General features: G+C 45.8%; 1 protein-coding gene across 1 annotated transcript in view; it reads right to left on the bottom strand.

Annotated features, from left to right (window-relative positions):
• znf644a (zinc finger protein 644a) overlaps positions 1–25,379 on the bottom strand; it is a 27,260-nt gene extending 1,881 nt beyond the window's left edge. The window contains exons 1-5 of the mRNA XM_083658762.1: positions 25,313–25,379; positions 15,246–17,682; positions 14,461–15,066; positions 11,687–11,812; positions 10,181–10,283 (exon numbers count right to left, since the gene is read on the bottom strand). Of these exons, the coding sequence (XP_083514888.1) occupies positions 10,181–10,283; positions 11,687–11,812; positions 14,461–15,066; positions 15,246–17,667 (3,257 nt within the window). The 5' untranslated portion in view covers positions 17,668–17,682; positions 25,313–25,379. The remainder of the gene's footprint in view (positions 1–10,180; positions 10,284–11,686; positions 11,813–14,460; positions 15,067–15,245; positions 17,683–25,312) is intronic.

Below are 25,379 nucleotides of genomic sequence, written 5' to 3'. Positions count from 1 at the left end.
CTATCGATTTAATGGGCTTTCTTCTGATATTTGGATTTTGTTTGGATCTGATATTGGATGTCAAATTGTTATGAGAATGCATTTTTCCATTGTTGAAGGATACCGTTATTTATTAATCATTTGTTAATTAGCCTGTTACAGACAGCCCCTTGCTTGTCATTTCTGACATCTGTGTGGTGCTGATGGACAGCTCCTTGAATGATTGGTGTGTGTGTGTGTGTGTGTGTGTGTGTGTGTGTGTGTGTGTGTGTGTGTGTGTGCGTGTGTGTGTGTGTGTATGTGTGTGTGTGTGTGGACAGCTCCTTGAAAACTGTAATACTGAAGGTGTTGCAACATGTTACAGGTGCTGTGTTAGTGACTGTGGAGCTTCCAACATGTTTCTCCTGTATTCAGTTCAGTCCTTTATGTTCAATTTTCAATAAAAAAGTGCTCTGAGAACGCATTATATGGCCTTTGTATTTATGGGGTCGGAGGTGGGCCGCGAACATTTTTGAGACATAAAAGTGGGCCCTGAGTTGGAAAAGGTTGGGAACCACTGGTGTAGAGGTAAAAGCACTCGCCTACCACCGCAGAGAACCCGGTTTGAGTAGGTACTAGGTAGCGGTACCTCCGGCTTGGTCATACATTCCTACAAACATAATTGGCCTGGGACTACGTCCTGCCGGTGAAACCCCTCGCTGTCAGGTGAAAAGAAGCAGCTGGCGACTGCACATGTATCAGAGGGAGCATGTGCTAGTCTACCACTCTCCCCATATCGGCAGAGGGGGTGGAGCAATGACCGGCACAGCAGGGGGAATTGGCAAAGTAACAATTGGGGAGAAAATTTCCAAAAAACTTGGTAAAAAAACAACAGTATATTTATATATTATCATCCCTATACACAGCGTATCCTGTTTACAGGTGTTTTATGGAGTCTTTCTAAGTTATGTTTCCGTGCTGATCAGGGCCGATTTTACCAATGGGCTTACCGGGGCTGAAGCCCCGGGGCCTGGGACATCAAGGGGCCCAAAATGTTTTTTTTTTTGTTTTGTTTTTTACAGCATAACAGCAATAATAAATACTAAATAATAATAAAAGTGCTTGTTGTGACATCTCAGTGGCAATGTTTTCTTTCCAATCAGGCTGTTTATGAAAGAACATGATGGCTAAACCTACAGTTTGTGTTTGTAAGTTAGAATGCTGACAGGAGAGCAGGTGGTGACATGAAAGTTAGTGAGAAAAGGAGAAGATACTTGTATAAAAGGCTCAGACATTTCTGGGTGCCTGTCCCTTTAAGAGTCTCGTTAAGTGATGGGATGACGTAATGCCTGCACCTGCATCTCGTTAAGAGTTTTGCCGTTCAGAAAGAGGCAGTGTTTCAGTTTGCTTCGGGGTGCCTCATGTTTTAGTCCAGCTTACTTACCTGTGGCTGTTGAAAACCTCCTTAGTTGGTCCTGTGTGTGTTCCAGTGTGACATTCCCTTTGGTATTAAGTTCATGCTGAAAAGTAAGTGTCTGTTGCTTGTTTCTGTGTTAAATCGTGCCAGTTTCACCGTGTGTCGACATGTGCTCAGCCTGATGAGAGATATTTTGTTGTAATTGTCACCATGCTTATTTTGGTAGTGAATTGGTTGGGGTATTCCATTTATTGTTACCTGTGTTTAAGTTGAATTGGTTTCTGCTGCTGGAATTGTTAAGTGAATAGTATTTCTATGTAGAGGGGGAAATGTTTGCTCAACTCAAGTGTGCGTGGACGCCATAAGCAATACCTTGTTTGGCCACAGGGCGTCTCCATTGCCCTCTGTGACCTGATTAACCATCCATGAGGTCGAATTTGTTTATTCTTCTTAAGGGTAGACTACAGTAAGTTATTCTGCTGTAGGCAGCTTCATGTTATGGTTAAAATGAGCATTACAATGTTCAGTTATATTTTATGCTACTGTGAATGGGTATGGATTTAATTTCGTAATGTTATATTCAATAGCCTAATTGTGGTTTATTTGTGCTATTTCAGACTACTCATAATACTACATGTCACTGCAATAAATGCTGGATCGCAACACAGTGCAACCAAAACCCTACGTCTCCTCATCGTCATTCTGTGTCCTGACCGACACCCCATCCTGTTTACTGCTACCACCTGAAAGAGCTAGCCATACCTATTTAGCTCACTAACATTGGTCCTCCGAGCCGGATAACAGTATTCAAGATGGCGTCGGGTGAAGAGATGTACCCTGTAGTGAGGCCGAAACGGCAAATACAACGACCTCCGAGATATCAAGATTACGAAGTGGAGTATGCCGGATATCGTCAAAGAGACCAGTTCCAGTGGGCCTTACCACCTCCTATCTCTGAGGGGAGGGTGTATCAACCAGTGGAGGGTTCAGTCCAGATGACCCCCTTCCAGGCATCCCAGTCTCACTCTGGTAGCCCCCATGGGGATGCTGCTCAACCCGAGCTTTCTCAGCTAGCCCCAGGCCGCATCCAGAGGTGGGACGTGACCAGTGAGGTTCGACCTCAACATACACCCTCCTACCAGCAGAGTCCAGGTTTGGCTCCCCGGTTCCACCAGGAAATGAGGTCTATCCAGGAAGAGAATGCAAAGCTGCATGAATCCCGTCATGTCTTCGAGTCAGGGATAAAAGATCTTAATGAGGCACGGAGCGAGATTAAAGAGCTAATTGAGGTCGCCCGCTCACTGAAAGCAGACATGGATCAAGCTAACCATCCAGCCCCGAAATATAGCACCTACGATCCTCCCCCATGGCCTCAACCTCCACCAGCCAGTGCTGTAGCCTCGAGGGGTTACCCCATTACTGTGGAAAGAAAGGAGGCCGAGGACTGGCCTGACCCTCCACCATGGCTTGAACCTGATGAGGACCTGCATAGAGACATGTGCAACCTTAATTTAGAGGAACAACAAGTATACAGCAGCCAACCCTACTACACCCCCAAAGTCACAGCTGTATATCCACCCTGTAAGCCTCCACCACCAATACAATGGCATTCTCAGCCTCTACCCCCTGCTCCCGACAGATGGATCTCATCATACCCTCCTGCACATCCCTCTCAGCCACCTGCACGTCCTGCTCCAGTCTATGCAGGCCTAAGGCACTCAACACCTGGACAGGTGTACTACCCCTCGACAGCCACTAGGGTGGTACCTGGCATGCTACCACCTCACCACCTAATGCAGCCTTCTCCACCTGAACATGTGTATAGAGGCCCCAAACCCACTATTCCCAAGTTCATACACCCGGATCCCAGTGAGTTTGCGAGGATGCGCATAGCTCTAGAGAATCTTCTCCCACCTAACACCACAGAACTCTTCAAGTATCAAATACTCGTAGATCATCTAAGGCTGGAAGAAGCTAGGCTCATAGCCGATGCCTATCTAAACTCACAAACCCCTTACACTGACACGATGACAGCCCTGCACGATAAATTTGGCCAACCCCATCAGCTGGCCTTAAGGAAGATAGCAAGTGTCCTAGATGCCCCTGAAGTCAAACGTGGAGACATTGCGGCATTCCAGAGGTTCTCTCTCCAGATACAATCACTAGTGGGACTTCTGCAGACCTTGGGTCCTGAGGGAGAGGTAGAACTGAGCTGTGGCTCCCACGTAGCACGACTGCTGTGTAAGCTCCCAGCAGAGCAGCGAGCCGACTTCCGCCGTCATCAGTTCAAGCAGCCTGGTGCTACCCACACGCTACGTGATCTTTCAGAATGGCTCCGCTATGAGTCGTGGTGCCAGGGCTTCGACAGTCAAGCCACTGGACGAAGCAGTAAAGAAAGGCCGAACATGAGGACTGATGGTCGTCCTGGGAAACCAACCGTGACAGTCCTACATGGAGGTAGAGAGTCTTCAGAGACCACCTTCCTGCCACGCAAGGGGGGTTCAGTGACAAAGAGACTGAGTAAAGCCTACTGTGCCTACTGTGAGAGCACTGAGCATTACCTCAGTCAGTGCAGTGAAGTTTCTAAACTCTCCAAAGATCAGCTCAAAGAGTGGATCCAGGTGAACAAACGGTGCTGGCGCTGTGCACGCAACCACCAAGCAGCCCAGTGTACGCTGAAGAAACCCTGCAACCTCTGTCAGGGAAAGCACCTCCTGGCCCTCCATGAGATAAATACAAGACCAGAGAGGGAAAATAGAGATGTAGCAGTTAAGGAAGAGAGCTGCTTCACAAACTCCGCCTCTGACTCCCTCTACCTTGATCGACCTGGAGCCGGAGATCGGGTCATGCTGAAAGTTGTCCCGCTGCTCATACATTATGGGGACCGGACCCTAGACACCTTTGCAATCCTCGACGATGGGTCTGAGAGGACTATGCTGTTGCCAGCCGCTGCTGAGTTTCTTGGCATAAAGGGCACACCTGAAGACCTCTCTCTGCGTACGGTCCGGCAGGACATCCAGGTACTCCACGGACACACTGTGTCTCTTCGTGTCTCCTCAGCTGCCAATCCTCGGACTAGCTATAAGATCGAAGGTGCCTTTACAGCTAGCCGACTCAGCTTAGCTCAGCATACGTACCCTATTGACCGCCTTCAACGGAAGTTCAAACACCTACGTGGCATTCCCATACCTGCCTTAAGAGGAGCCAAGCCATCGCTCCTTATAGGTTCTGATCAGCCCCATCTGATAACACCTGTTGAGCCAGTTAGACTTGGCCCCCCAGGCGGTCCAGCTGCAGTCCACACCAGGCTTGGGTGGACCCTTCAAGGCCCCATCCAGTTCATGGGGCGGCCAGCCCCCTCTGCTCAGTGTCTGTTCACCTCCTCTCTACCACTGAAGGATGAGCTATACAAGCACGTTGAAAGGCTCTGGCAAGTGGACACTGTACCTTACCGGCCTGAGAGAGAGGTGACTAGGTCCAAGCAGGATCATCAGGCTGTAGCACTGCTTGAAGCCAAGACGGTCCGTACAAATGTAGACGGAATTCTCAGATATGCTACACCACTGCTGCGCCATGCCGACATGCCACCGTTGCATGCACCAAAGGAGTCAGTCATGCCTATGCTGCGTAGCACTGAGAGGCGTCTCCTGAAAGACCCCAAGCAAGCGGATGCCTACAAGACAGAAATGCAGAAGCTCATTGGAGCAGGGGCTGTGCGGGAAGTCACTCAGGAGACCTCCCCAAAAGAATGCTGGTACATCCCCCATCACCTCGTTAGCCACAACGGAAAAAATCGCCTCGTCTTTAACTGCTCCCACCAATACCTCGGGCAAACTCTGAACCAGTACCTGCTACCGGGCCCTACCCTTGGTGCCTCTCTGCTGGGAGTCTTGGTGAGATTTAGAGAACATCCCATAGCCGTTAGCGGAGACATCAAGGGGATGTTCCATCAGGTACGGCTCCTCCCTGATGATCGTCCCCTTCTGAAGTTCCTGTGGCGTGACCTGAAAGTGGATGAACCTCCAAGAACGTTCGAATGGCAGGTCCTGCCTTTTGGCACAACTTGCAGCCCCTGTTGTGCGACGTACGCTCTGCAGCGCCATGTTGTCAACCAGAGCCAGCCTGATGACGACCTGAGATTTTCTGTTGAGAATTGCTTCTACGTCGACAACTGCTTGCAGAGCGTGCGTACGGCAGGTGAAGCCAAGCTGCTGGTGGATCGGCTCCGGGACCTTCTGGTCTCTGCGGGCTTCGAGCTGCGACAATGGGCCTGCAACGATACAAGCGTCCTGACCCACCTGCCCCGAGAAGCCCGATCTGAAAGCCTGGATCTGTGGCTAGCACAAGATAAGTCCAACCCTCTGGAATCAACCCTTGGCCTCAGCTGGGACTGGGAAAAAGACTCTTTGGGCTACAAACACAGGCCTGTGGCCTACGAGGCACCAACCATGAGGAACCTTTATAGAGTCTTAGCTTCCCAATACGATCCCCTGGGTTACCTGTTGCCCTTCTCCACCCGAGCGAAGCTCATCATCCGGCAGTTGTGGGATAAGCAGCGTGGTTGGGATGATTCCAACCTACCCTCCGACCTCCTGCAGGCCTGGTCCAGCTGGGAGGCTGAGCTTGAGTCCCTACATCTCCTTATCTTTCCACGTTCATATGTGCCTGCTGACGTCAACCTCGATGGTGCCACCCGAGAGGTGCATATCTTTGCCGATGCCTCCGAGCAAGCTTATGGAGCCGTGGCCTACCTGAGGACTGAAGATAATGAAGGTCGGATACACCTGTCCTTCATCCTGGGTCGTTCACGAGTGGCTCCAAGACGTCTGCATTCCATCCCACGCCTGGAGCTTTGTGCGGCTCTTGCGGCGGCGCAGCTGGCTCGTGTCCTTGAGAAGGAACTCACCTTGACAGTGACTCGCACGGTGTTGTGGTCTGATTCCACTACCGTGCTAACCTGGCTACACTCCCAATCCTGCCGCTACAAGGTCTTCGTGGGGGCTAGAGTAGCTGAGATACAGGAGCTAACAGAGCACTGCACCTGGCGCTACGTAGACTCAGCGAATAACCCTGCGGATGATCTGACTAGAGGGAAGACCCTGGAAGCCCTCGTAGAGCCGAACCGATGGTCACAAGGACCTCCCTTCCTTCTCCAGAGCCCAGACACCTGGCCAGAGAGGCCCAACTCAGAACCACTTGAGGACAATACAGAGCTCCGGAAGGCCGCCTTCTGTGGGGTAATAGTCACCTCACCGATACCTAGCAGTCCAGATGACAAGTCATACAACACCTGGCAGGAGCTCATGGACAGCACTGCTCGAGAACTCCAGACCCCCTCCGGTTCTCCTCCCTCTGCTGAAGAGTATCGACAAGCAGAGATGATTGTCCTTCAGCGAGCCCAACAACAGTCATTTCCTGATGACTACAAACTCCTAGCAGCAGGGAAGCCCGTCTCATCTGGGAGTCGCCTACTGACTTTAGCTCCTGAAATCGACAAGTCCACAGGTCTCATAAGAGTGGGCGGTCGGCTTAGACGCTTGGAGGGTCTAAACGCTTTGACCTTGCACCCTGTTGTCCTGGATGCCTCTCACCCGGTTACACGCCTGCTCATCCAGAAGTACGATGATGACCTGCACCATCCAGGGCCGGAGCGGGTGTTCGCAGAGTTGCGGAGGTCATACTGGATCATTCGTGGGCGGGAGGCAATTCGTAAACACCAGCGTGCATGTGCCGACTGTCAACGCTGGAGAGCCCGGCCTTCCATCCCCAAAATGGCTGATCTTCCTGCTGCCCGACTCCGACTACACAAACCCGCCTTCCACTCCACCGGCATGGACTGTTTTGGGCCCATGTTAGTGAAGGTGGGCAGACGCCAGGAGAAACGCTGGGGGATTATTTTTAAGTGTTTAACCACCAGGGCGGTGCACTTAGATCTCCTGAGCAGTATGGATGCGGATGCTTACTTGATGGCCCTGAGGCGGTTTGTCGCCAGAAGAGGAACCCCTGCGGAGTTGTGGTCGGACCAAGGGACCAACTTCAAAGGAGGGGAACGGGAACTGAAAGAGGCCTTTGCAAGCATGGCGCCAACCTTGCGGACACAACTCGCCCGCCAACGGATTAAGTTCCATTATAACCCCCCAGCAGCCCCACACTTTGGCGGAGTGTGGGAACGGGAAGTCCGCTCCGTCAAGTCAGCACTCTACACCTGTGTGGGGGCCCAATCTGTTCCTGAAGATGTCCTCCTCACAGTGCTCCTGGAGGTCGAGGCTATCCTCAATGCAAAACCGTTGGGTTATGTATCTGCCGACATTGCAGATATTGACCCTGTGACACCCAATAGTTTGCTCATGGGGCGGCCCGATGGATCGCTTCCCCAAGTGGTATATCCCGATACGGAGATCCTGAGCCGCAGACGTTGGAGGCACTCACAGGTTCTCGCGGACCGATTCTGGTCCAGATTCATCAGGGAATACCTCCCTGGCCTGCAGACCAGACAGAAATGGCACTCTTCTCCTCCTGAACTCCTGGATAAGGCAGTCGTCATGATGGTGGACCCGCAGCTGCCTCGGGCCCTGTGGCCCATTGGATATGTAACCAAGGTTCACCGCAGCGATGATGGATACATCAGGTCAGCTGATGTGAACATTAAAGGACACGTGTATACTCGACCGGTGGCTCGGTTAGTGATGTTGCCAGCTCTCCCATCAGGGGAGGACGATACCCCCCTGAGCTCTGGAACCCCTGACTGATAAGCCCTTTATTTGAAGCAAATGTGCCCTGCACATTTGGGGGCGGCTGTATAAAAGGCTCAGACATTTCTGGGTGCCTGTCCCTTTAAGAGTCTCGTTAAGTGATGGGATGACGTAATGCCTGCACCTGCATCTCGTTAAGAGTTTTGCCGTTCAGAAAGAGGCAGTGTTTCAGTTTGCTTCGGGGTGCCTCATGTTTTAGTCCAGCTTACTTACCTGTGGCTGTTGAAAACCTCCTTAGTTGGTCCTGTGTGTGTTCCAGTGTGACATTCCCTTTGGTATTAAGTTCATGCTGAAAAGTAAGTGTCTGTTGCTTGTTTCTGTGTTAAATCGTGCCAGTTTCACCGTGTGTCGACATGTGCTCAGCCTGATGAGAGATATTTTGTTGTAATTGTCACCATGCTTATTTTGGTAGTGAATTGGTTGGGGTATTCCATTTATTGTTACCTGTGTTTAAGTTGAATTGGTTTCTGCTGCTGGAATTGTTAAGTGAATAGTATTTCTATGTAGAGGGGGAAATGTTTGCTCAACTCAAGTGTGCGTGGACGCCATAAGCAATACCTTGTTTGGCCACAGGGCGTCTCCATTGCCCTCTGTGACCTGATTAACCATCCATGAGGTCGAATTTGTTTATTCTTCTTAAGGGTAGACTACAGTAAGTTATTCTGCTGTAGGCAGCTTCATGTTATGGTTAAAATGAGCATTACAATGTTCAGTTATATTTTATGCTACTGTGAATGGGTATGGATTTAATTTCGTAATGTTATATTCAATAGCCTAATTGTGGTTTATTTGTGCTATTTCAGACTACTCATAATACTACATGTCACTGCAATAAATGCTGGATCGCAACACAGTGCAACCAAAACCCTACGTCTCCTCATCGTCATTCTGTGTCCTGACCGACACCCCATCCTGTTTACTGCTACCACCTGAAAGAGCTAGCCATACCTATTTAGCTCACTAACAATACTGAATAATGACATCACAACAGTATAATCCTAATGTTGATTTAAAATGAGATATTCCTTTAAATACGGCTAAAAAAGGTTAAAAAAAAATATCGGCGGCGCCACCAACACTCCCTTCCGCTTGAGGGGGGGGGGCCCTGCAGAGATGAATAGCCCCAGGGCCCATGAAGTGTAAAATCGGCCCTGGTGCTGATATTCTGTTGTGTATATGTGGGGATATGTGACAGAATATGAAGATCAGCTCACAGAATTTACTCCTTAAAAGCACTCCAGTGGAATCTGGGTATCATCAGAATACCCCAACAAATTAAGTGACTCTACAAACGACCAACAGAACTTTATATACCATTGTCAAGGCTTGTTTGTTTGCAAGACAACCTCAAGAGAGCCAGAGTACCGTACTTGTCTCCACCTTGAACCAGTCTTACCTGTCAAATTAAAATGTAAGGAACTTAAGCCAATTCAATATATATATATATATATATATATATATATATATATATATATATATATACACACACATACATATATATATACATACCGGTATATATATATATATATACTGTATGTATATATATATATATATATATATATATATAAAAACTTCAGCAAGTCAAAACATGAAGCCAGTGATGGGACTCAAACAAGGACATTGTATAGAGACACTGCATGAAATAGGCCACGCCCATCACGGGGGAAAAGCTCCGTTCATTTCCACACACCAGCGTCATTTTCCTTGAATTAAACATAGCTAAAAGCTGTTGTGTGGTGGGCTGCGCAGACAACAAATGTAAAAAATCGCCAGTTAAAGTTTTTTTTTGTACTCCTGTCCTGAGCAAAACACGGAAGCCATTGAGAATTGGCGCGAAGAAAAATGGGGATCTAGCTGTGAAGAAGTAAGTTGGAGTGTTCATCTTCCGTATATACGATTTTTTTGTGCAACACGCAACCATGCACGTGACATAGGAGAACGCCAGGATTGGAGGGGGGATTTCTGTTTTCCCCCGTCTTGGGCGTGGTTTCTGAATGATGACGCGTTACGCAGTGTCTCTATACATCTTTAACAATCATGACAGATGTTTTACCTGCATGTGAGTCTGTACATTTCCTCTGGAGTTTGTGGGATGGGCAGTGTCTTCTTCTTTGAGCCAGGCCTTGAGCGCGGCCTCGTTGCTTTACAGTCAAATGCTAGAAGACAGAATTGAAACATACATTATCTCATGAGCATCGCCTGTGAAATGACAGCAGAGCCTTGCTAGTCTGAAACCTTCAGGAATAAAGGCAACTGGAAACCACTGAAAAGCTTGGATGATTGAGTTACACTGAAATACCAGGGCAAATAATATTGGCAATATGAAACCAACTTGCAGTTACAATGCAACAATGTGATGTTCCAACAATAGTGTGTCCTTGCACAACTGCTTACTGTGTTCATGATGGCCATTCTGTACTGTACATTGGTCAGTTTGGATGTCTGCAGGGATGGTTCTGAGTCTCACTATGTGAGATGACATCTGCATTAATCTCACTTTTGTTTCCCATGGTTTCCGCCCTGTGGCAGTCCAGGTGGAAGGTCTGACTCAAGCTTTTGCCAAATGGGAATAAAGGCACAGATCGTATGCATTTCTTCAACCAATCACAATCAGGTGTTGCCAAAATATCCACTGAGTCATAATTGGATAAATAAGGTTGTACTATATAGGCTTTTTGCATATGTGCACCAACTATATGTGCAGCCACCATTTCCATAGGTAGAATTAGATTTTGCCCACAATGCCGTGGGGGGGTGTGCTATCAAACTTCATCTTGGTTCACAGCACTTCTCTACAAACCATGCCTGTTGTATATTGATCAGTATCTAAATTTACTTAAACTATGATTTATCTTCAAATGTTTTTACAACACCTGCGATCATCTTCTCATCATCGGGAAGAACATCTACTACTACTACTCCTCCTCATGTCAACATCTCAGGGAGAAACGCCTTTGCTTTGTTGGATCTATATAATTGGAAATAGATCTACCATAATTCACAACCTTGTGACATGGATTGGCTAATATCTTAATGTTTACATTGTGTTTTCAAATGTGTTTGGCTAGCTATTATGTTGCTTGCAAAGGTAACAACGAATGCACAGAACTGTATATAGATCATCTATTTTTAGGAGGTGAATTTGCTGGGTGATAGGTGATACATTTGCTAAAATAAAACTAGGTTTCTGACTCCTACAGGCAGTATTAGTCTTAGTTATTGGTCATCCTGTACTTGTTAATGTGCTTAAGAAATAAGCGCCAGTAAGGCTTCTTGGTCTAGCTGGGTCGCTGACACACCTCAGTGGAGTCTTGGGACATCTAAAATGGATTACACCCCACATGCACAATCCATTCCTAGGAGTTTTAATTAGCAAATTTGCTGAGCAATTACATTTCCAAGCTGGCCCAAACTGGTTCAGAAATACATGTAACAAAAGCCATCAATTAATGCTAACACTGCTTGTAGGAGAATAGACAGTATACCCCTGGCTGCTACAGCGATGCTGCATTGATCTTGGAGGACAGGTCTAACTTATTTAGTTGCTGTTGACACTTACTGGTTCCTTCAAGTAAGGCGGTCCTTTTTCGTTTTGCGTATGCCCGGAGGTGATTGGACAAGCTAACCCCACTGTGGAAGGTCGCATTGCAATGGATACACTCCTTCCTGTTGAATTCACCTTTCTCTGTTAAAAGACAGACACAGACCAGAAAATAAGATCTTGTAGTCCTAAGGTACTGTAGGATTGGACTTGGTATCAACAGGTACTCTTGCAATTATATCCGTCCACCTGCTAGCCAAATGTGGCATCATGCCAGGAATCCCTGTTAGCTCGGTGTGTCTGATGGAGAAAGGTGGTGCAAACTGGTGCTACAATTATCGGACTGTCGATTCATGTTATCGCTTATTCATTTGACTTGTTTGCCTCAGGCGCATGCGCTGTGTGTGCAGTCATCAGTATAGCGCATGCGCCTCGAGCAAACGAGGAAGTACCTTTGGTTGCAGAGGGAACCCTCTTTGTTAGCTCTCACTATGGATTTACTTCGAAAGTGACCATTCCCGGTAACTCTGGATTATTATTTCATCGTGTGGTGAGTTACACAAGTCACAACATGTACATGTGAGTGTTTCTGGCGCTGTTGGAATGTGTATTTTGGGCGACTGAACGGGGCTAGGCAGCTGTACCATAGACTGCCATTGTAGTGCTAAGCTAGTAGCAGTTACGGCTGTACCGCAGTTTGGACTGCACACATAGTGAAGATAAAGGCATCCACATTCTACTTGGACTATCGGCAATATGGCAAATAGGTGAATCTCCAAAAATGTTGGCGTATCTCTAAACTGTGATCTAGTCTTGAGATTATTTGTGCCCTGAGAATTTATACATATTATGTATAAATATTGTGTATTACATATATATTCAAGTCCTACCATGTTAGAGCACTTCGATGTGCCGAGTCACTGTGTCCTTCCCAAATGACCTTCAGGTACTGAGTAATGTTCAATTTTAATCCTCTTTTAATCCTCAGTGTGGTGCTCAATACTGCAGACCGCACTACTTTTCAGTGACCACCACAAGAAGCACAGAAAAAAACGGAGGAAAACTTTAACCGTCGCCAGCAAGCTGCTAGGCTTCAAACTGACACGTGACGTCTAGAAGACATCTACAGATCCAGGTCTCTCAATAAAGCAGAGAAAATTATCTCTGACCCCATGCACCTTCTGTGCACAGCCTTCGACCTGTTACCTTCTGGGCGTAGGTTCTGGCAGCCAGCCTTTAAAAAAAACTGGTCTACTATCATTCATACCACAGGTGATTAAATCCCTGAATGATAAGGTCAAACCCTAATATTTTAGTTACCATACTTAGTTTAACTCTGTGGAGTGGGTCTAGCCAGTGCACTTCTTATTTATTGTATACTGTTGTGACCAGCAGCTGCTATAGAGCACTGTGGTTTGATTTTCTAATTTGTTTAATCAGATCTGTGATCTGTTGATGTTATGTTTGTTCCATGTGTTGTGCCTGTTTTCCTGTAACGCTGCCAACAATGATTTATACCAAAAAACTAAATTTCCCCATGGGAACAAATAAAGTACCAAGAATATTCATCTTATGCCTCCATTCCAGAAACATCTGTAATGCTAGGCAGCTCACTATCATCGCATACTAATTAAAAAAATCGCAGTAAATTATTATGCTGATGACACCTCACTATCAGGCCATAAAATCAAATGATCCGTACACCATAGCCAGCCTCAAAACAATTGTTGATGTTAATCAGATCGTCTCATCAAATGTCCCAGTTTATCTGGGTTTTACTCACCCCTTCCTAACTCCTAATATTATTCGTATACCTGCTAAAGTCCTGTCTGCTACTAAGAAATTAGATGTATGTCAGTGCAGATCTTAATTTTTATAATGGGTCATATGGTTGTTAAATTTTGTCTATATAACCTAAGAAGAATTGATTTATATATTTTTTGTCAGAGATTAGCAATTTTAGATGCAAATCGATTTTGTTTTGTTTTGTCTGACATTATTGGATTACCGGCAATGTTTAAATGCTTATCAACACACTTCCACAATTTGTGATGCCAAGTGGTCGGAGCCCACAATAACTATTCTACTTGAAATTACCACCAGGCAATTGACATGAATGCTTTTTCCCAGTGGCCAGTTTGCATTTATGGTAAATCCGATATGAAGTGAACGTGGCATTCGAGTACTTTGGACTGCAATGGAGAGCAGAGCTCCCTGCAAACAGAGCTGTAGCTGTACAGTCAAGTAATTGATGACATTTTGATCAGAATCAATTTTCATGATGGTAGAAACTAGGAAAGTAAGGCCCAAGTTGAAAAGTATCCTAATTATCCTTTAAGAGAGGACATTGGCCTATGGAAAACTGATGGAGTGTAATCTATTCTTTCATTAAGCTACTGTATGTAGACTAGAGTCTAGACTATGAGGAAATCCCGGCTGTAACTTATGCCATGTGATATTAGGTATAAAATATGTTAATTTTGCCTCAAGTCTATGAACGACTGTAGAAGCTTGACATTGTCCCCCTTTTCTCTCAGCTCTAAAATAGGCTAATAAACCTAAATCAGACGCTACACTTAGGTTTAACTCAAATAAACAAGTTTGCTTTGAGTACTGAAGCCTGTTAAAAGCAGTTGTCAATGATACTCCTACTGCCTACATTGTTTTTGAAATTACCACACTCAATTGAGTAAAAATGTACCGAAATTGTCGACATTGTGATTAATTGTGTTAGGACTTTTCTACTTCCCATGCAACATATTTGGTAACGACAATGAGTGAATCACACTTACCTGATTTTAAGTTTGGCAGTGAAGATGGATCTCTTGATCCTGTACTGTGCTCGATGTCTGAAGAAACTGCGAACACGTTTCTTGACATGTGAGAAGAACCCTTCAGTTTGGAGTCCTCCTGACACTTCCTCTTTTTTAGAATTCCTATCAAGGCACTCGCGTCCGAGAGTGAACCTTTAACCTCCAACTTAGTCTCTAGTTGCTTTTTTTCCGATGCCATTCCGACTAAAGAAAACTTGGGCACCTGTGATTTGGGGTCAGTGTAGCCGCTTGGAATAGAATCACTTTTGGGGATTCTAATGGGCGACGATGTTAAACGGTCAACGTTGGACAGCTTTGTGGAAGCACTAAAGTAGAAAGGGTTCCGTTTCTTTCCAAGAATTTGAAGTGCCCTGTGGCACTCTTTCTTATCACGCATCAACTCCCGGAGTAAGCATAACGGGGACTTGGTCTTTGTTGCGATGTTTTTGCCGAGCCGTTTCAGGTGGCCTCGGATGTGGTTGGACTGCCCAGTCTTGTTATCAAAGGAGTCCCCACATAATGGACAGGAGTGGACAGGAGTACTCTTCAGAACCTCAGAGTCTGACTGATTGACTGATTGCAATGCTGCAAAAAACAGAAAAACGTAAATCAGAAATGTATATATCAGGATCAAACTATGATTTGTGCATATCTTTTTTGTGCAATGTAGTCAACTAAATGCTAACTTTTCATTAATACAAGCAAACTACACAATGACCATAGTAATAACGTGGAACATGCAATACAGAAATAGACCCAAGTACCTTTTTTCAATCGCCGAATTGTTGACATCCTCCGACGAATTCGCGGCCTGTTGTCTTGAGAAGCCACCTGCTCAGGAGACACTGCATGGCGTGCCTTGTAGGTCAGTCCAACCCTATAAAGATGCCCTCGCACATGATTGGACAACCCGACTCCCGACTCGAAGATTGCAGGACAATATGGACAGGTCTTCTGGTCCGACTCCAATACAGACAAGTCTTCTGTGAATGGTTCTCCCAATGGCACTGGGTGGGAGTCAAAGGGTTCTCTAAAAACCTCTGTTTCTATGCACTCTTCCTTGAAAAGAGGGTCCTCGTCCTCGTCCTCATCCTCTTCCACATCCTCTTCAGTCTTAATTTTGTCAAACAGCCTCTTAGATGCCTGCAGAGCCCCCCTCATTGACATTCTTCTGCTATAGGTATAAATGATGCGTGGCTTTTCTGGCTTGATACCATTGTCAAAAAAGTTGGCACCTCTGTCCTTGAACTGGAAAATGTCTTCTTCATCACTGTCTTCCATGTCTTCTTCCAGGTTTAGTCTCTTTGGACTTGGCAAATGTTTTGGTAAGATGAAGCATGAGTCTTGTTCAGTGGTGTTTCGATATGGGGTGGACATTTTCCTTTTAGACGGCGACTTTTTCACTGTTGGCTGATCCATTGAGCTCAGTACGCTGTTGCTGTTAAGGTCTCCTTCAGCAGCACTGGTATCACATCCTGAATTGAAGTAAATATTGGGTACTGGAGGCGTTCTATAGCCATTTGGGGATAAGCTGGTATCTTCACCGTTGAGAGTAAATATCCCTGGCAACTGATCATTGTCATTTTTTACACCTTTAGAATCCTGGACAGATGTGCTGCAATGATTGCTTTCCTTCTTCTCTTCTGCAGTGTTCTTGCCATGTCTTTGTCGAGACAGGAGAACATTAATGGACTTGTTGAGTTTTGATTCTGGTAGTTCTCGGTTCATCTTGTCATTTTTGAACAAGTCTGAAATGTCATTAGAATCACTGGGTGAATAAGCTCTTTTAGAAGAGATGTGATTTTTGATTGAGAGTCTAGTCAACTCTTTCTGCTCTTCGGCTTTGTATTCCTCATAAGTCTGCTCATGACGCTGCAGAAGGTGTTTCTTAAAAATCGATCTACTAAAAACTCTATGGGAACAATGGGAACAGGTGAAAACACCAGAGTCATCAATGTGTTCCACTTCCGGTTGCTTTGGAAGTGGAATAATGTGCTCTCTAATCTCATGTGTCCTAAGTTCAGTGGCAGATGCAGACTTGAAGCTACATTTCTCACAGTTAAAGGATCTCTTGTCCTTCTCGTGCGTCTTGGCATGTGCCACGAATGTGTTTGGACAGCGTGTTCCAAATGGGCACTGTGGACAAAAAAGTTTTGCATTTTCATCCTCATCCGTGTTATCATTCATATCCGTGTTATCATTCATGCCTTTGATCTCTTGAATGAGTCTTGCTCTCTTCTCCTGGTGAACGGACATGTGCCCAATAAGCAAGACGCTCTGTTTGAAGGACTGTCCACATTCCCGGCATATAAAAGGCTTTGGCGACATATAAGGAGGATCCTCGTGAGACTTCATATGGCGTTGCAAATGGAGCTTTTTTCTGTCGTTTCTCGGCTTCCATGATGAAAGCCTATGACCTATACTGTTCTCATGTGAGTTTCTTCTCTGTCCATTGTATAGAATTTGCTTGATGGCCTTCACAGTTCCATTGGGATACTTGGATACATTCCCTGTTGATGACGACTGTGACTTGGAATGTTTCTTCAGCTTCCGTACCTTGCTGACAGGAATGGAGTCTACTTGGTCTGCTGCATCAGATGAGTTCTCAGATGACTTGTGGCTCAGATCAGGGTAAAGGTCTTCTGAGGGATCCACCATGACCACCATGTCCATTTTCCGTTTCCTCCTCCTTTCACTGCTGGGAGGAGGGGCTTTCTCTTGTGGCTCCTCACCAGGGGAATCGTCATGGTTCTCCCACAGAAACTGCATAAACTCTTTGTGAGGGTCCCAATGAAGGTCACTGGCACTGTCGAAATTATCCAACGAGTTATCAGGTGACTCCACATCAAAACCCCATATTCCTGCAGTGTCGATTTCCTGAACCGTTTTCAGTGGGGTGATGCTCTTTTCCTCCTCTTTCTCTGTGGAGAAGCTATTGAGATCATGGGCCTGAGTAGCCCGGTGCGAAGAAGGTCCATTTCCCAAGCCAACCGGGGACAACATTTCTGCGTTTGACAGAACATCAAGGACACTGTTGTTTTGTTTCAGAGGAGGAGGCTTGCCAAAAGAATCAATATAAGTGATTGACTCTTGCGCCATTCTCCCTGGCTCTTGAAGGAGCGTGAGTGCATTCATCTCAGGATCTGAATCTTTGTCTTCTTCATCAGCACCTGTCAGACATGACATTTCTGCTGCCGTGACCTGGAAAAGAAAAGTAAGTGTTCTTATTATTCTGAGGATATTTTGTATTTCAAGACCATACAAGGTATGCTGGTCCCAACTAGACTTCTGCCAGTCTGGAAAGCTACTCTGAGATTCAAGAACCAAGAATCTGTTATATATATAAGTGTCCATTTTTGCATTTTTGCTGATTAACACATTAAGTGCCAGAGACGACCTAACTCGTCTTACATAATCCAGCGCTTAAGTGCCAAGGACGACCCAACTCGTCTTACATCGTTTTCAGTGGTTTCCACTAGCTGGCGCCCTTGGGCAATATGTGAATGTGGATCCGACCTCTCCCGCTGCCCCGGAAGTACTCTAACAAAGATTTCTATATAGGGAAGGCGGGCTCTTTGATCAGCGGGTTGTGTAGGTAAGATTGAGCGAGTAGACAGAGACATAGCGATTTATATATAGAGAATTTCAGCAATTTAGCAATTTAGAGTCAGATTTAGAGCGAGTTGGTTAGCGTAGTTGATTTAGTTGTTAGTACAGTAGTAGTGTTTAGTATAGTCTTTATAAAGACTTTGTTTAGATAGATAGTTAGCGGTAGTTACAGTTAGTGTTCATTGTAGTTAGCTTAGCACATTTAGCGTTAGCGTCAGTTCATTTTAGTATTTAGCCTTTATTCTAGTTCAGTTTATTCTAGTTCAGTTTGATCGAGTTGGTAGCCGGTAGATTAGCCTTATTTCAGTTCAGTTTGAGCTAGTGGTAGCAGTAGTTTTATTTCAGTTCAGTTTGAGTTAGTCGTAGCAGTAGTTTTATTTCAGTTTAGTTGGGAGCGGGTGGCGTGTTTGTGCCATGCCGGCCAAACGCAAGCGGTCTTCGGCGGCTGCACGCAAGCGATCGGCCGATCAGAGATCACTGCTTGATTTCTTTTCCGTCCGAAACGAGCTTGTGCCGGAGACCGATTCCGAGGTCTCGGATGATGAACGGGGTGAGCCTCTGCATGTCGCGGCTGCGGCTGCAGGGCTCACGACTGAGTCCGAGTCGAGTGACCTCCAGTCTTCTCCAGACGCGGAGGATTCTGAGGAGGAGTGGGCCCCGTCGAGGAGCGAAGCTCCAGAGAGCAGTGGTAAGACGATGTTTGAGATGACTTGTGTAACTTGTGGAAATGTAATTACTATGACTATACAAAAGCCAGCAGTCAGTCAATTCATTTTACTTTTATTTCAGACTCTGAACAGTCTGAAGATGAGCCTGAGGCAGCCAGCTGTAGCGGCTCTGGTGCTGCAGCCTCTGGTGCCAGGAAAATGGGTAAGAGCACACCTCAGAATCAGGTTTATTTTCACATCACAGGTTCCAGCCAGCATTCAGTACCACACATATAAAAAACACTATTTTATGGTAATTATGTATTTCTATAATTTGCAGATTGTGGCAGTGGAGCTGGAAGAGGGAAACGGCCTGCAGGTCCAGGCTGGAGTGGAGTTGACTGGGAGCCAACCCACATCCCCTTCACAGCTGAACCGGGTCATCATAGTGGTGGTGCTGCTGAACCAGTTGACTTTTTCCAGCTCTTCCTGGACGATGAGCTGCTGCAGGCTATTGTTGTCCAAACTAACCTGTATGCACACCAGTGCATCAGTCAGGTGAGCGAGGCTCTGCCACATTCGAGGCTTGGGAGGTGGAAGGACACTGATGTGGCAGAACTCAAGCGCTTCTTGGGACTATACTTCCTCACTGGGATCGTCCAGAAGCCTAAACTGGCCATGTACTGGACCACAAATGAACTGACTGCTACCCCCCACTTCAACAAAACCATGTCTCGCAACCGCTTTCAACTGCTCACAAGATTCCTCCATTTCAGTAACAATTTTGATGTTGATGGTGCAGACAAGTTGTTCAAGGTCCGGCCAGTTCTGAACGACCTGTTAGCAAAGTTCAGAGACATGTTCACACCGAGTCAAAACATTAGCATTGATGAGGGGATGCTCCTGTGGCGTGGGCGGTTGGCCTTCAAAGTCTACAACCCCCAAAAACCCATAAAGTATGGGATCAAGTCCTATATCCTGTGTGACTCCCAGACAGGTTACTGCCACAACATGAAGCCGTACTGTGGTGAGCGGGCCACCCTAGGCGAGACGGTGGAGTTCCTCCTCGGGGACTTGGCAGGGCAGGGGTACCATTTGTACATGGACAATTACTACAACTCTGTTGGAATGTGTGCACAGCTGCTGGAGTGTCAGACACATGTCTGTGGCACTCTGAGGAAGAACAGGGGTGAGCCACCTGCTACCATAGTCACCAACCACACCGTGAAGCTGGGGGAAACGGTCATGCGCCACAACGGTGGCACCATGGTTCTCGCCTGGCGAGATAAAAGAATCGTGAAGATGGTCTCCACGCTGCACGACGACACGATGGAGACGGTGCAGGTCAGGCAGAAAGGCAGCAGAGAGAGGGTCGCACACACAAAACCCAAGTGTGTGGCAGACTACAACAAGTACATGAATGGGGTCGACAGATTGGATCAGAACATTGCATACTATCCGTTTGCCAGGAAGACATCCAGGTGGCCCTTCAAATTTGTAATGTACATGTTTCAGATCTCTTTTTATAACGCCTTTGTTCTGTACAAAGCTAAACACCCAGCTAAACGCCAGAGAAAGTGTGAAACATTGCTGGATTTCATCCTGAGTGTTATCGGTGTATGGACCAGACCTGTGGTGGGGGGTGGCGGGGAGGAGGTGGGGGCTGGCGGGGAGGAGGTGGGGGCTGGCGAGGAGGAGGTGGGGGGTGGCGGGGAGGAGGTGGGGGCTGGCGAGGAGGAGGTGGGGGGTGGCGGGGAGGAGGTGGGGGCGGGGGCGGGGGGCAGTGACCAACCTGCAACCATGCCCCGGCGACCATACCTGGACCCTCAATGCAGGCTGGAGGTCAAGCTAGCAGGCCATGTAATGGTCCTCATACCAGCCACACCCAAAAAAGATGGCCCAACGAGGAGGTGTAGCATGTGTGCAAAGAGAAAGGTTAGAGCAGAGACACGCTACATGTGTGTCAAATGTGGGGTCTCATTACACAGGGGTAGATGCTATGAGGAGTACCACTCAGACAAGAACCTTCCTCAGCGGCGCTGGCGCTGAGTAGGTATGGGTCATAAAAATAAAAATAAAACCAGCCAGGGATTGTTTTTGCTCTTTGTTTGATTGTTTGCTAGCTAGCAGGAATACATAAAAAAGTACCTGCCGATTTTCATGTAACTTTGTGGATGGGTGTAACATGGGCCAAGGAAGTACCCATTACATTTTGGAGCAGTTCTGGATTCGGTGTACGAGCCCAAACCGGTTTGATCACTAACCGAAAAAAACTATAAAAAAAAAAAACTATATAAAAAAAAAAAAAAAGCTGAGTCTGCTCTTGTTTTGTATTTATTTTGACATTTATTTATTTTATTATTTGTATTATTCCTCCATTATTGAAAACAACTATTGTTCAGATGTCTGATGTCTCACTGATGCCAAAAATAAATGGTGAAAAGTGACTGTTCTGCCTGTTTGATTGAATTTCACAAAACTACATTTTTCTCAGCTTTCCTTCTCAGAGGCCAAAACCATGCTGTACTCAACGGCTAATATCTACATAACTACTAACTCTACAAACTAACTCTTTTAGACAGAGAAAGCACACATTCTATTAGTTGTTTTTAGATGATTGGTGTTCACGAAATCATAACAGAAAAGAATCCTCGGCTGTTTTAAAATGAGCCAGAATCGTCAAAAACACCCCTGGCACAACTTACCTACAGGAATGAAAACATGGCTGGCACCCAATGTGTTAAGTTCTGCTATATCATGTATGTATCTGACCTGTCAATCACTCGGAAAACGACCCCGTTTTATAACCATTATATCCCGTTAATGATGCAGTTATTTTGAAAATCGCCAAATGGACACATTAGAAGTAAAATTACCTACTGAGACCATCTCTTGTTGAAAAAATGTATTGACTTTATATTGAGTGAGAAGTTGGGCTGTGGTCCCATTGACGAATGGAGTTGGGTGGGACTTGGCATCTTTTTGGAGCCAACCCTAGAGGACATTATGGGGAACTGCACTATAATTGGGTCGATCTCCGGTTTTGCCAGTCCAAGCTTACAAGCTTAAACTGGGTTGATTTCATGCAAACCGACTGAACCGGCATTTGTCATTATGTCTGTAAGCTCAGCTGGGGGGTCGAGTCGCTGGCTGCTCGCTGCCAACCCTCAGTATTCGGGGGCAGGGTATTCAATAGGGGTGGGGGAAAAAATCGATTCACCTAAGTATCGCGATTTTTAATGTCACGATTTTTTGGATCGATCTTTTATTCCAGAATCGATAATCGCAAATTTAATTTTTTTTTTTTTTTTTTTTTTGGGTGCTTGCAGTCAGGCCACTCACTGAACAGCAGGCCAGGCGCCGCCTACTGGTTTACTAGTGGTTTTATTACTTTATTAGTTAGTCTGAAGTAATAATTACACTTCAGGGTTAAAGTGGGTGCATCTCATTGTAAAATTGGACTTCAAACGGCCCAAATCTGGCTTCAAACGGCCCAAATTTCACGCGCGTTGGCCCATATCGGCCTGGCCTGCTTGGTATCTAATGCCCGGCCTGAATTATGATCCCAGTCCGCCCCTGTTTTTAACTATATCGCCCAGCCCTACTCATGATATATAATATACAGTCTCTAGTGTATGATTCAACTTTTCCCATGTTCTAATCTAGTGTAAAAAAGCAAACAAACTGAAAAAATAAAAGAAAAAAATAAACAAAAATCGCAATAAATCGTAATATCGAATCGCAATAATCGTAGAATCGCAATACTTAAGAATCGCAATATAAATCGAATCGGCACCCAAGAATCGTGATAGTATCGAATCGGGAGATAAGTGAATCGCCACAGCCCTAGTATTCAAGCAGCGCTGCGTGGTTGTACCAAGTTAGTTTTCTTTGTAAAATTCAGTATACCGGTTAGGGGTGTCAAAAATAATCGATTATAAGATGCATCGCGATGCGGATGTGCACGATTCTGCATCGATTCACAAATGTCAAAAATCGATTATTTAAAAAAGAATAATAATAATAAATAAATAATCAAATAAAATATAATGGAAGTACATGCAGTTGTTCATTTTAATTATGGATCATAATACAATGCAATTCCAAATGCACTTTTATTTTAAAAGTAGCCACACAGTGAGAAAAAAGAAAGTGAGAAAGAATAAATCATGTATTGGGGAAAAAAGTGATGCATCGATTTAAGATGCATCGAGATGCATCGATAATCGTAATCGAATCAAATCGTAGCCCTCTGAATTGTAATCGAATCGAATCGTGAGGCCAGTGAAGATTCACAGCCCTAATACCGGTCCATTTCGGCATTGGTTGGGCATAATATCAAACCGGTTTGAAAATTGCTACACCGGCCCAGCTCTAAAATGCACCTTTCATTCACTTTCTTAATGGCTTAAAAATTCACCCGTGGGTTTGGTCCGCTGTTTATAGCTGTCTCGCAATGGCAGTATTGCACATGCGCAATTACGTTTCTTTTTTTTTACATTTTTGGGACCGACCAACCGACAGAGGGCCCTTTTCCATTGCCGCTTTTGCCCAAGCTGGCATGCACCACGTCGCAGGGCCATGCGAAGAGCACACCCAAGATGGACCCGCCCCCCAGTGGGCAGCGGTGACATCTCACCAACCACGGCCAACCCGTGATGACCCCCCTTCTCCCCCTCAAACAGCTGGTGTTTTGCGAGCATAGTGATGCGAAACTCTCAAGTCTTTAGGCTGGAGTGGAGAGCAGAGGGATGTTTCGTAAAATCCCTATAAAAAGAGTTTTACTTGGACAAACCAAACTCTTTGGACTATAAGAAAGAACCGCTTACGTCAGGGTTTGAGGGTGGGATTATTGTGATGTTGTAAATATAATGTAAATCTATGTTACAGCACCCATTGTCTGGACCTTGCTGCTTCCCGGGACCGTGGACTGAGTGATTGCTGCGCTAGCTGGCTGGAACTCGCTGTGCCAAAAGCAGGGAGCCAGCATAGCGGCCGGGAGGACAGTTTGCCCAACTACTTGACATCATGATGAATAGCGATTTTTCTTAAATGTGCGTTGTAACGAGCCAATAACATATCTCTTTGCATCTGCATCTACATTAAACTAAGATATACCAATGGATTTAAAAATGTGTGCATGGTTATTTGGCAAAGATATAGTAACATTTATGGGCTAGCCATCTTTGTTAGCCCTAGTTTCGCAGTAGTCAGCCGTGAATTAATCTACGTCTGGAACACAACTCTGAAAAGCGGTTAGCGCCCACCCCCGAAGACAAAAAATAATTATGCGTGACAGACATTATGAACTGACCAACCACGGACCTCGTGGGCGGTGCATTCGGAATGCGTGCATCAGCTAAATGGACTCCGAGTGAAAACACGTAATTTCCGTCACAGCCCAGCCAATCAGATTTCGCCCACATCATCTTGAGGGATTTTGCTGGAAGTCTCCAAGTTGACATGTGATTCAGACCCCCCGTCGCTGGAAGCTTGCTGACGTACGATGTTGGGTCTGACCACGTGAGACTGTGTTAGCCCCGGTAGCCATGTTGCGAAGCATTCAGACTTATACAGTGATGTAACGACGTGGTTCTCTAGCCAGCTCTAGCCTGTGGAAAAGCAAACTGGTTCCTAGAAGGTTCACAGTTGAACCAAGTGGGAACCGGCACCAGCACTAGGTTCCAGTATGTGACATGCTAAGTTAATGTTTGAGAACACAACTGAGAATTTGATTTACTTTTCTTGACAGTGTATCCATTTTTCATATTTTCAAAAAATAATAGGCCTACATCGCATCAATGGTTAGCATCAATGTCCATTTTTGGCTAGTAGCCGCTTTTCTGCTGCGAATGAATAACAGTGACACCATCAGGCCGTCTGTGCTATTGCAAGCCCGATACTGGATCATTACCTGATGTTACTCATGTTTTACAACCTGTTTAATGTGGCAAGTAAGCCGTTTAACGCTCTTCTAGTTACTACAGCATTTCATTTTAGTTCATTATTACCATCAACATCAACTGGCAGCAAAATAAATATTTGTACATACAAAATACAAATAGCATTTTCACCAATTATGGCAAGGTCGCAAGAGTGCGAGGTCTTAGATTTGAAGGGCAATAAAAGTGTCAAACCACAACCGAATGCGCTTGTGGCAAAGAAAGGTGTTTCTATTATCTACACAGCGGCACAGGAATTGCAAAGGGGCCAGCCTCGTAAATGGCTTTTGATGAGTGGTTATGGATTGTAATCTAGAGCTAAAACTTTCAGCACAGTAGTTCACCTACATGCCAACCTAAGATAAAGTCAGCATCCGTTTTCATGAGCACATACACAACGATCAGATTGTGGTTTTCACACTGTTCTGTAAAGGTATCATATTGCAATTTCTTCGCGTTTGTACCACGCTGTGTTGTTGGATGCTGCTGCTTGCAGGAGCTGCAGCCCATTCCAGTTAGGCTCTGTTCCATACCAAAACCAAATCCTCAGGCTAAACTACAGCTAATGCCAACTGTGCCTCGCCACTCGCTATACAGACATTTGTAAATGACCGAAAAACAAACAAATGTTACCTTCGAACGGTGTAGATGTAGACAGGGCGCACTTTATACGCTGCATTGAATTATTTCTTACTTTCGT

Source organism: Poromitra crassiceps (assembly GCF_964638095.1).
Source record: "Poromitra crassiceps genome assembly, chromosome: 23".
Taxonomy (NCBI): Eukaryota; Metazoa; Chordata; class Actinopteri; order Beryciformes; family Melamphaidae; genus Poromitra; species Poromitra crassiceps.
The sequence above is the reverse complement of the archived record's forward strand: the minus strand, read 5'-3'. Positions and strand labels throughout refer to the sequence as shown.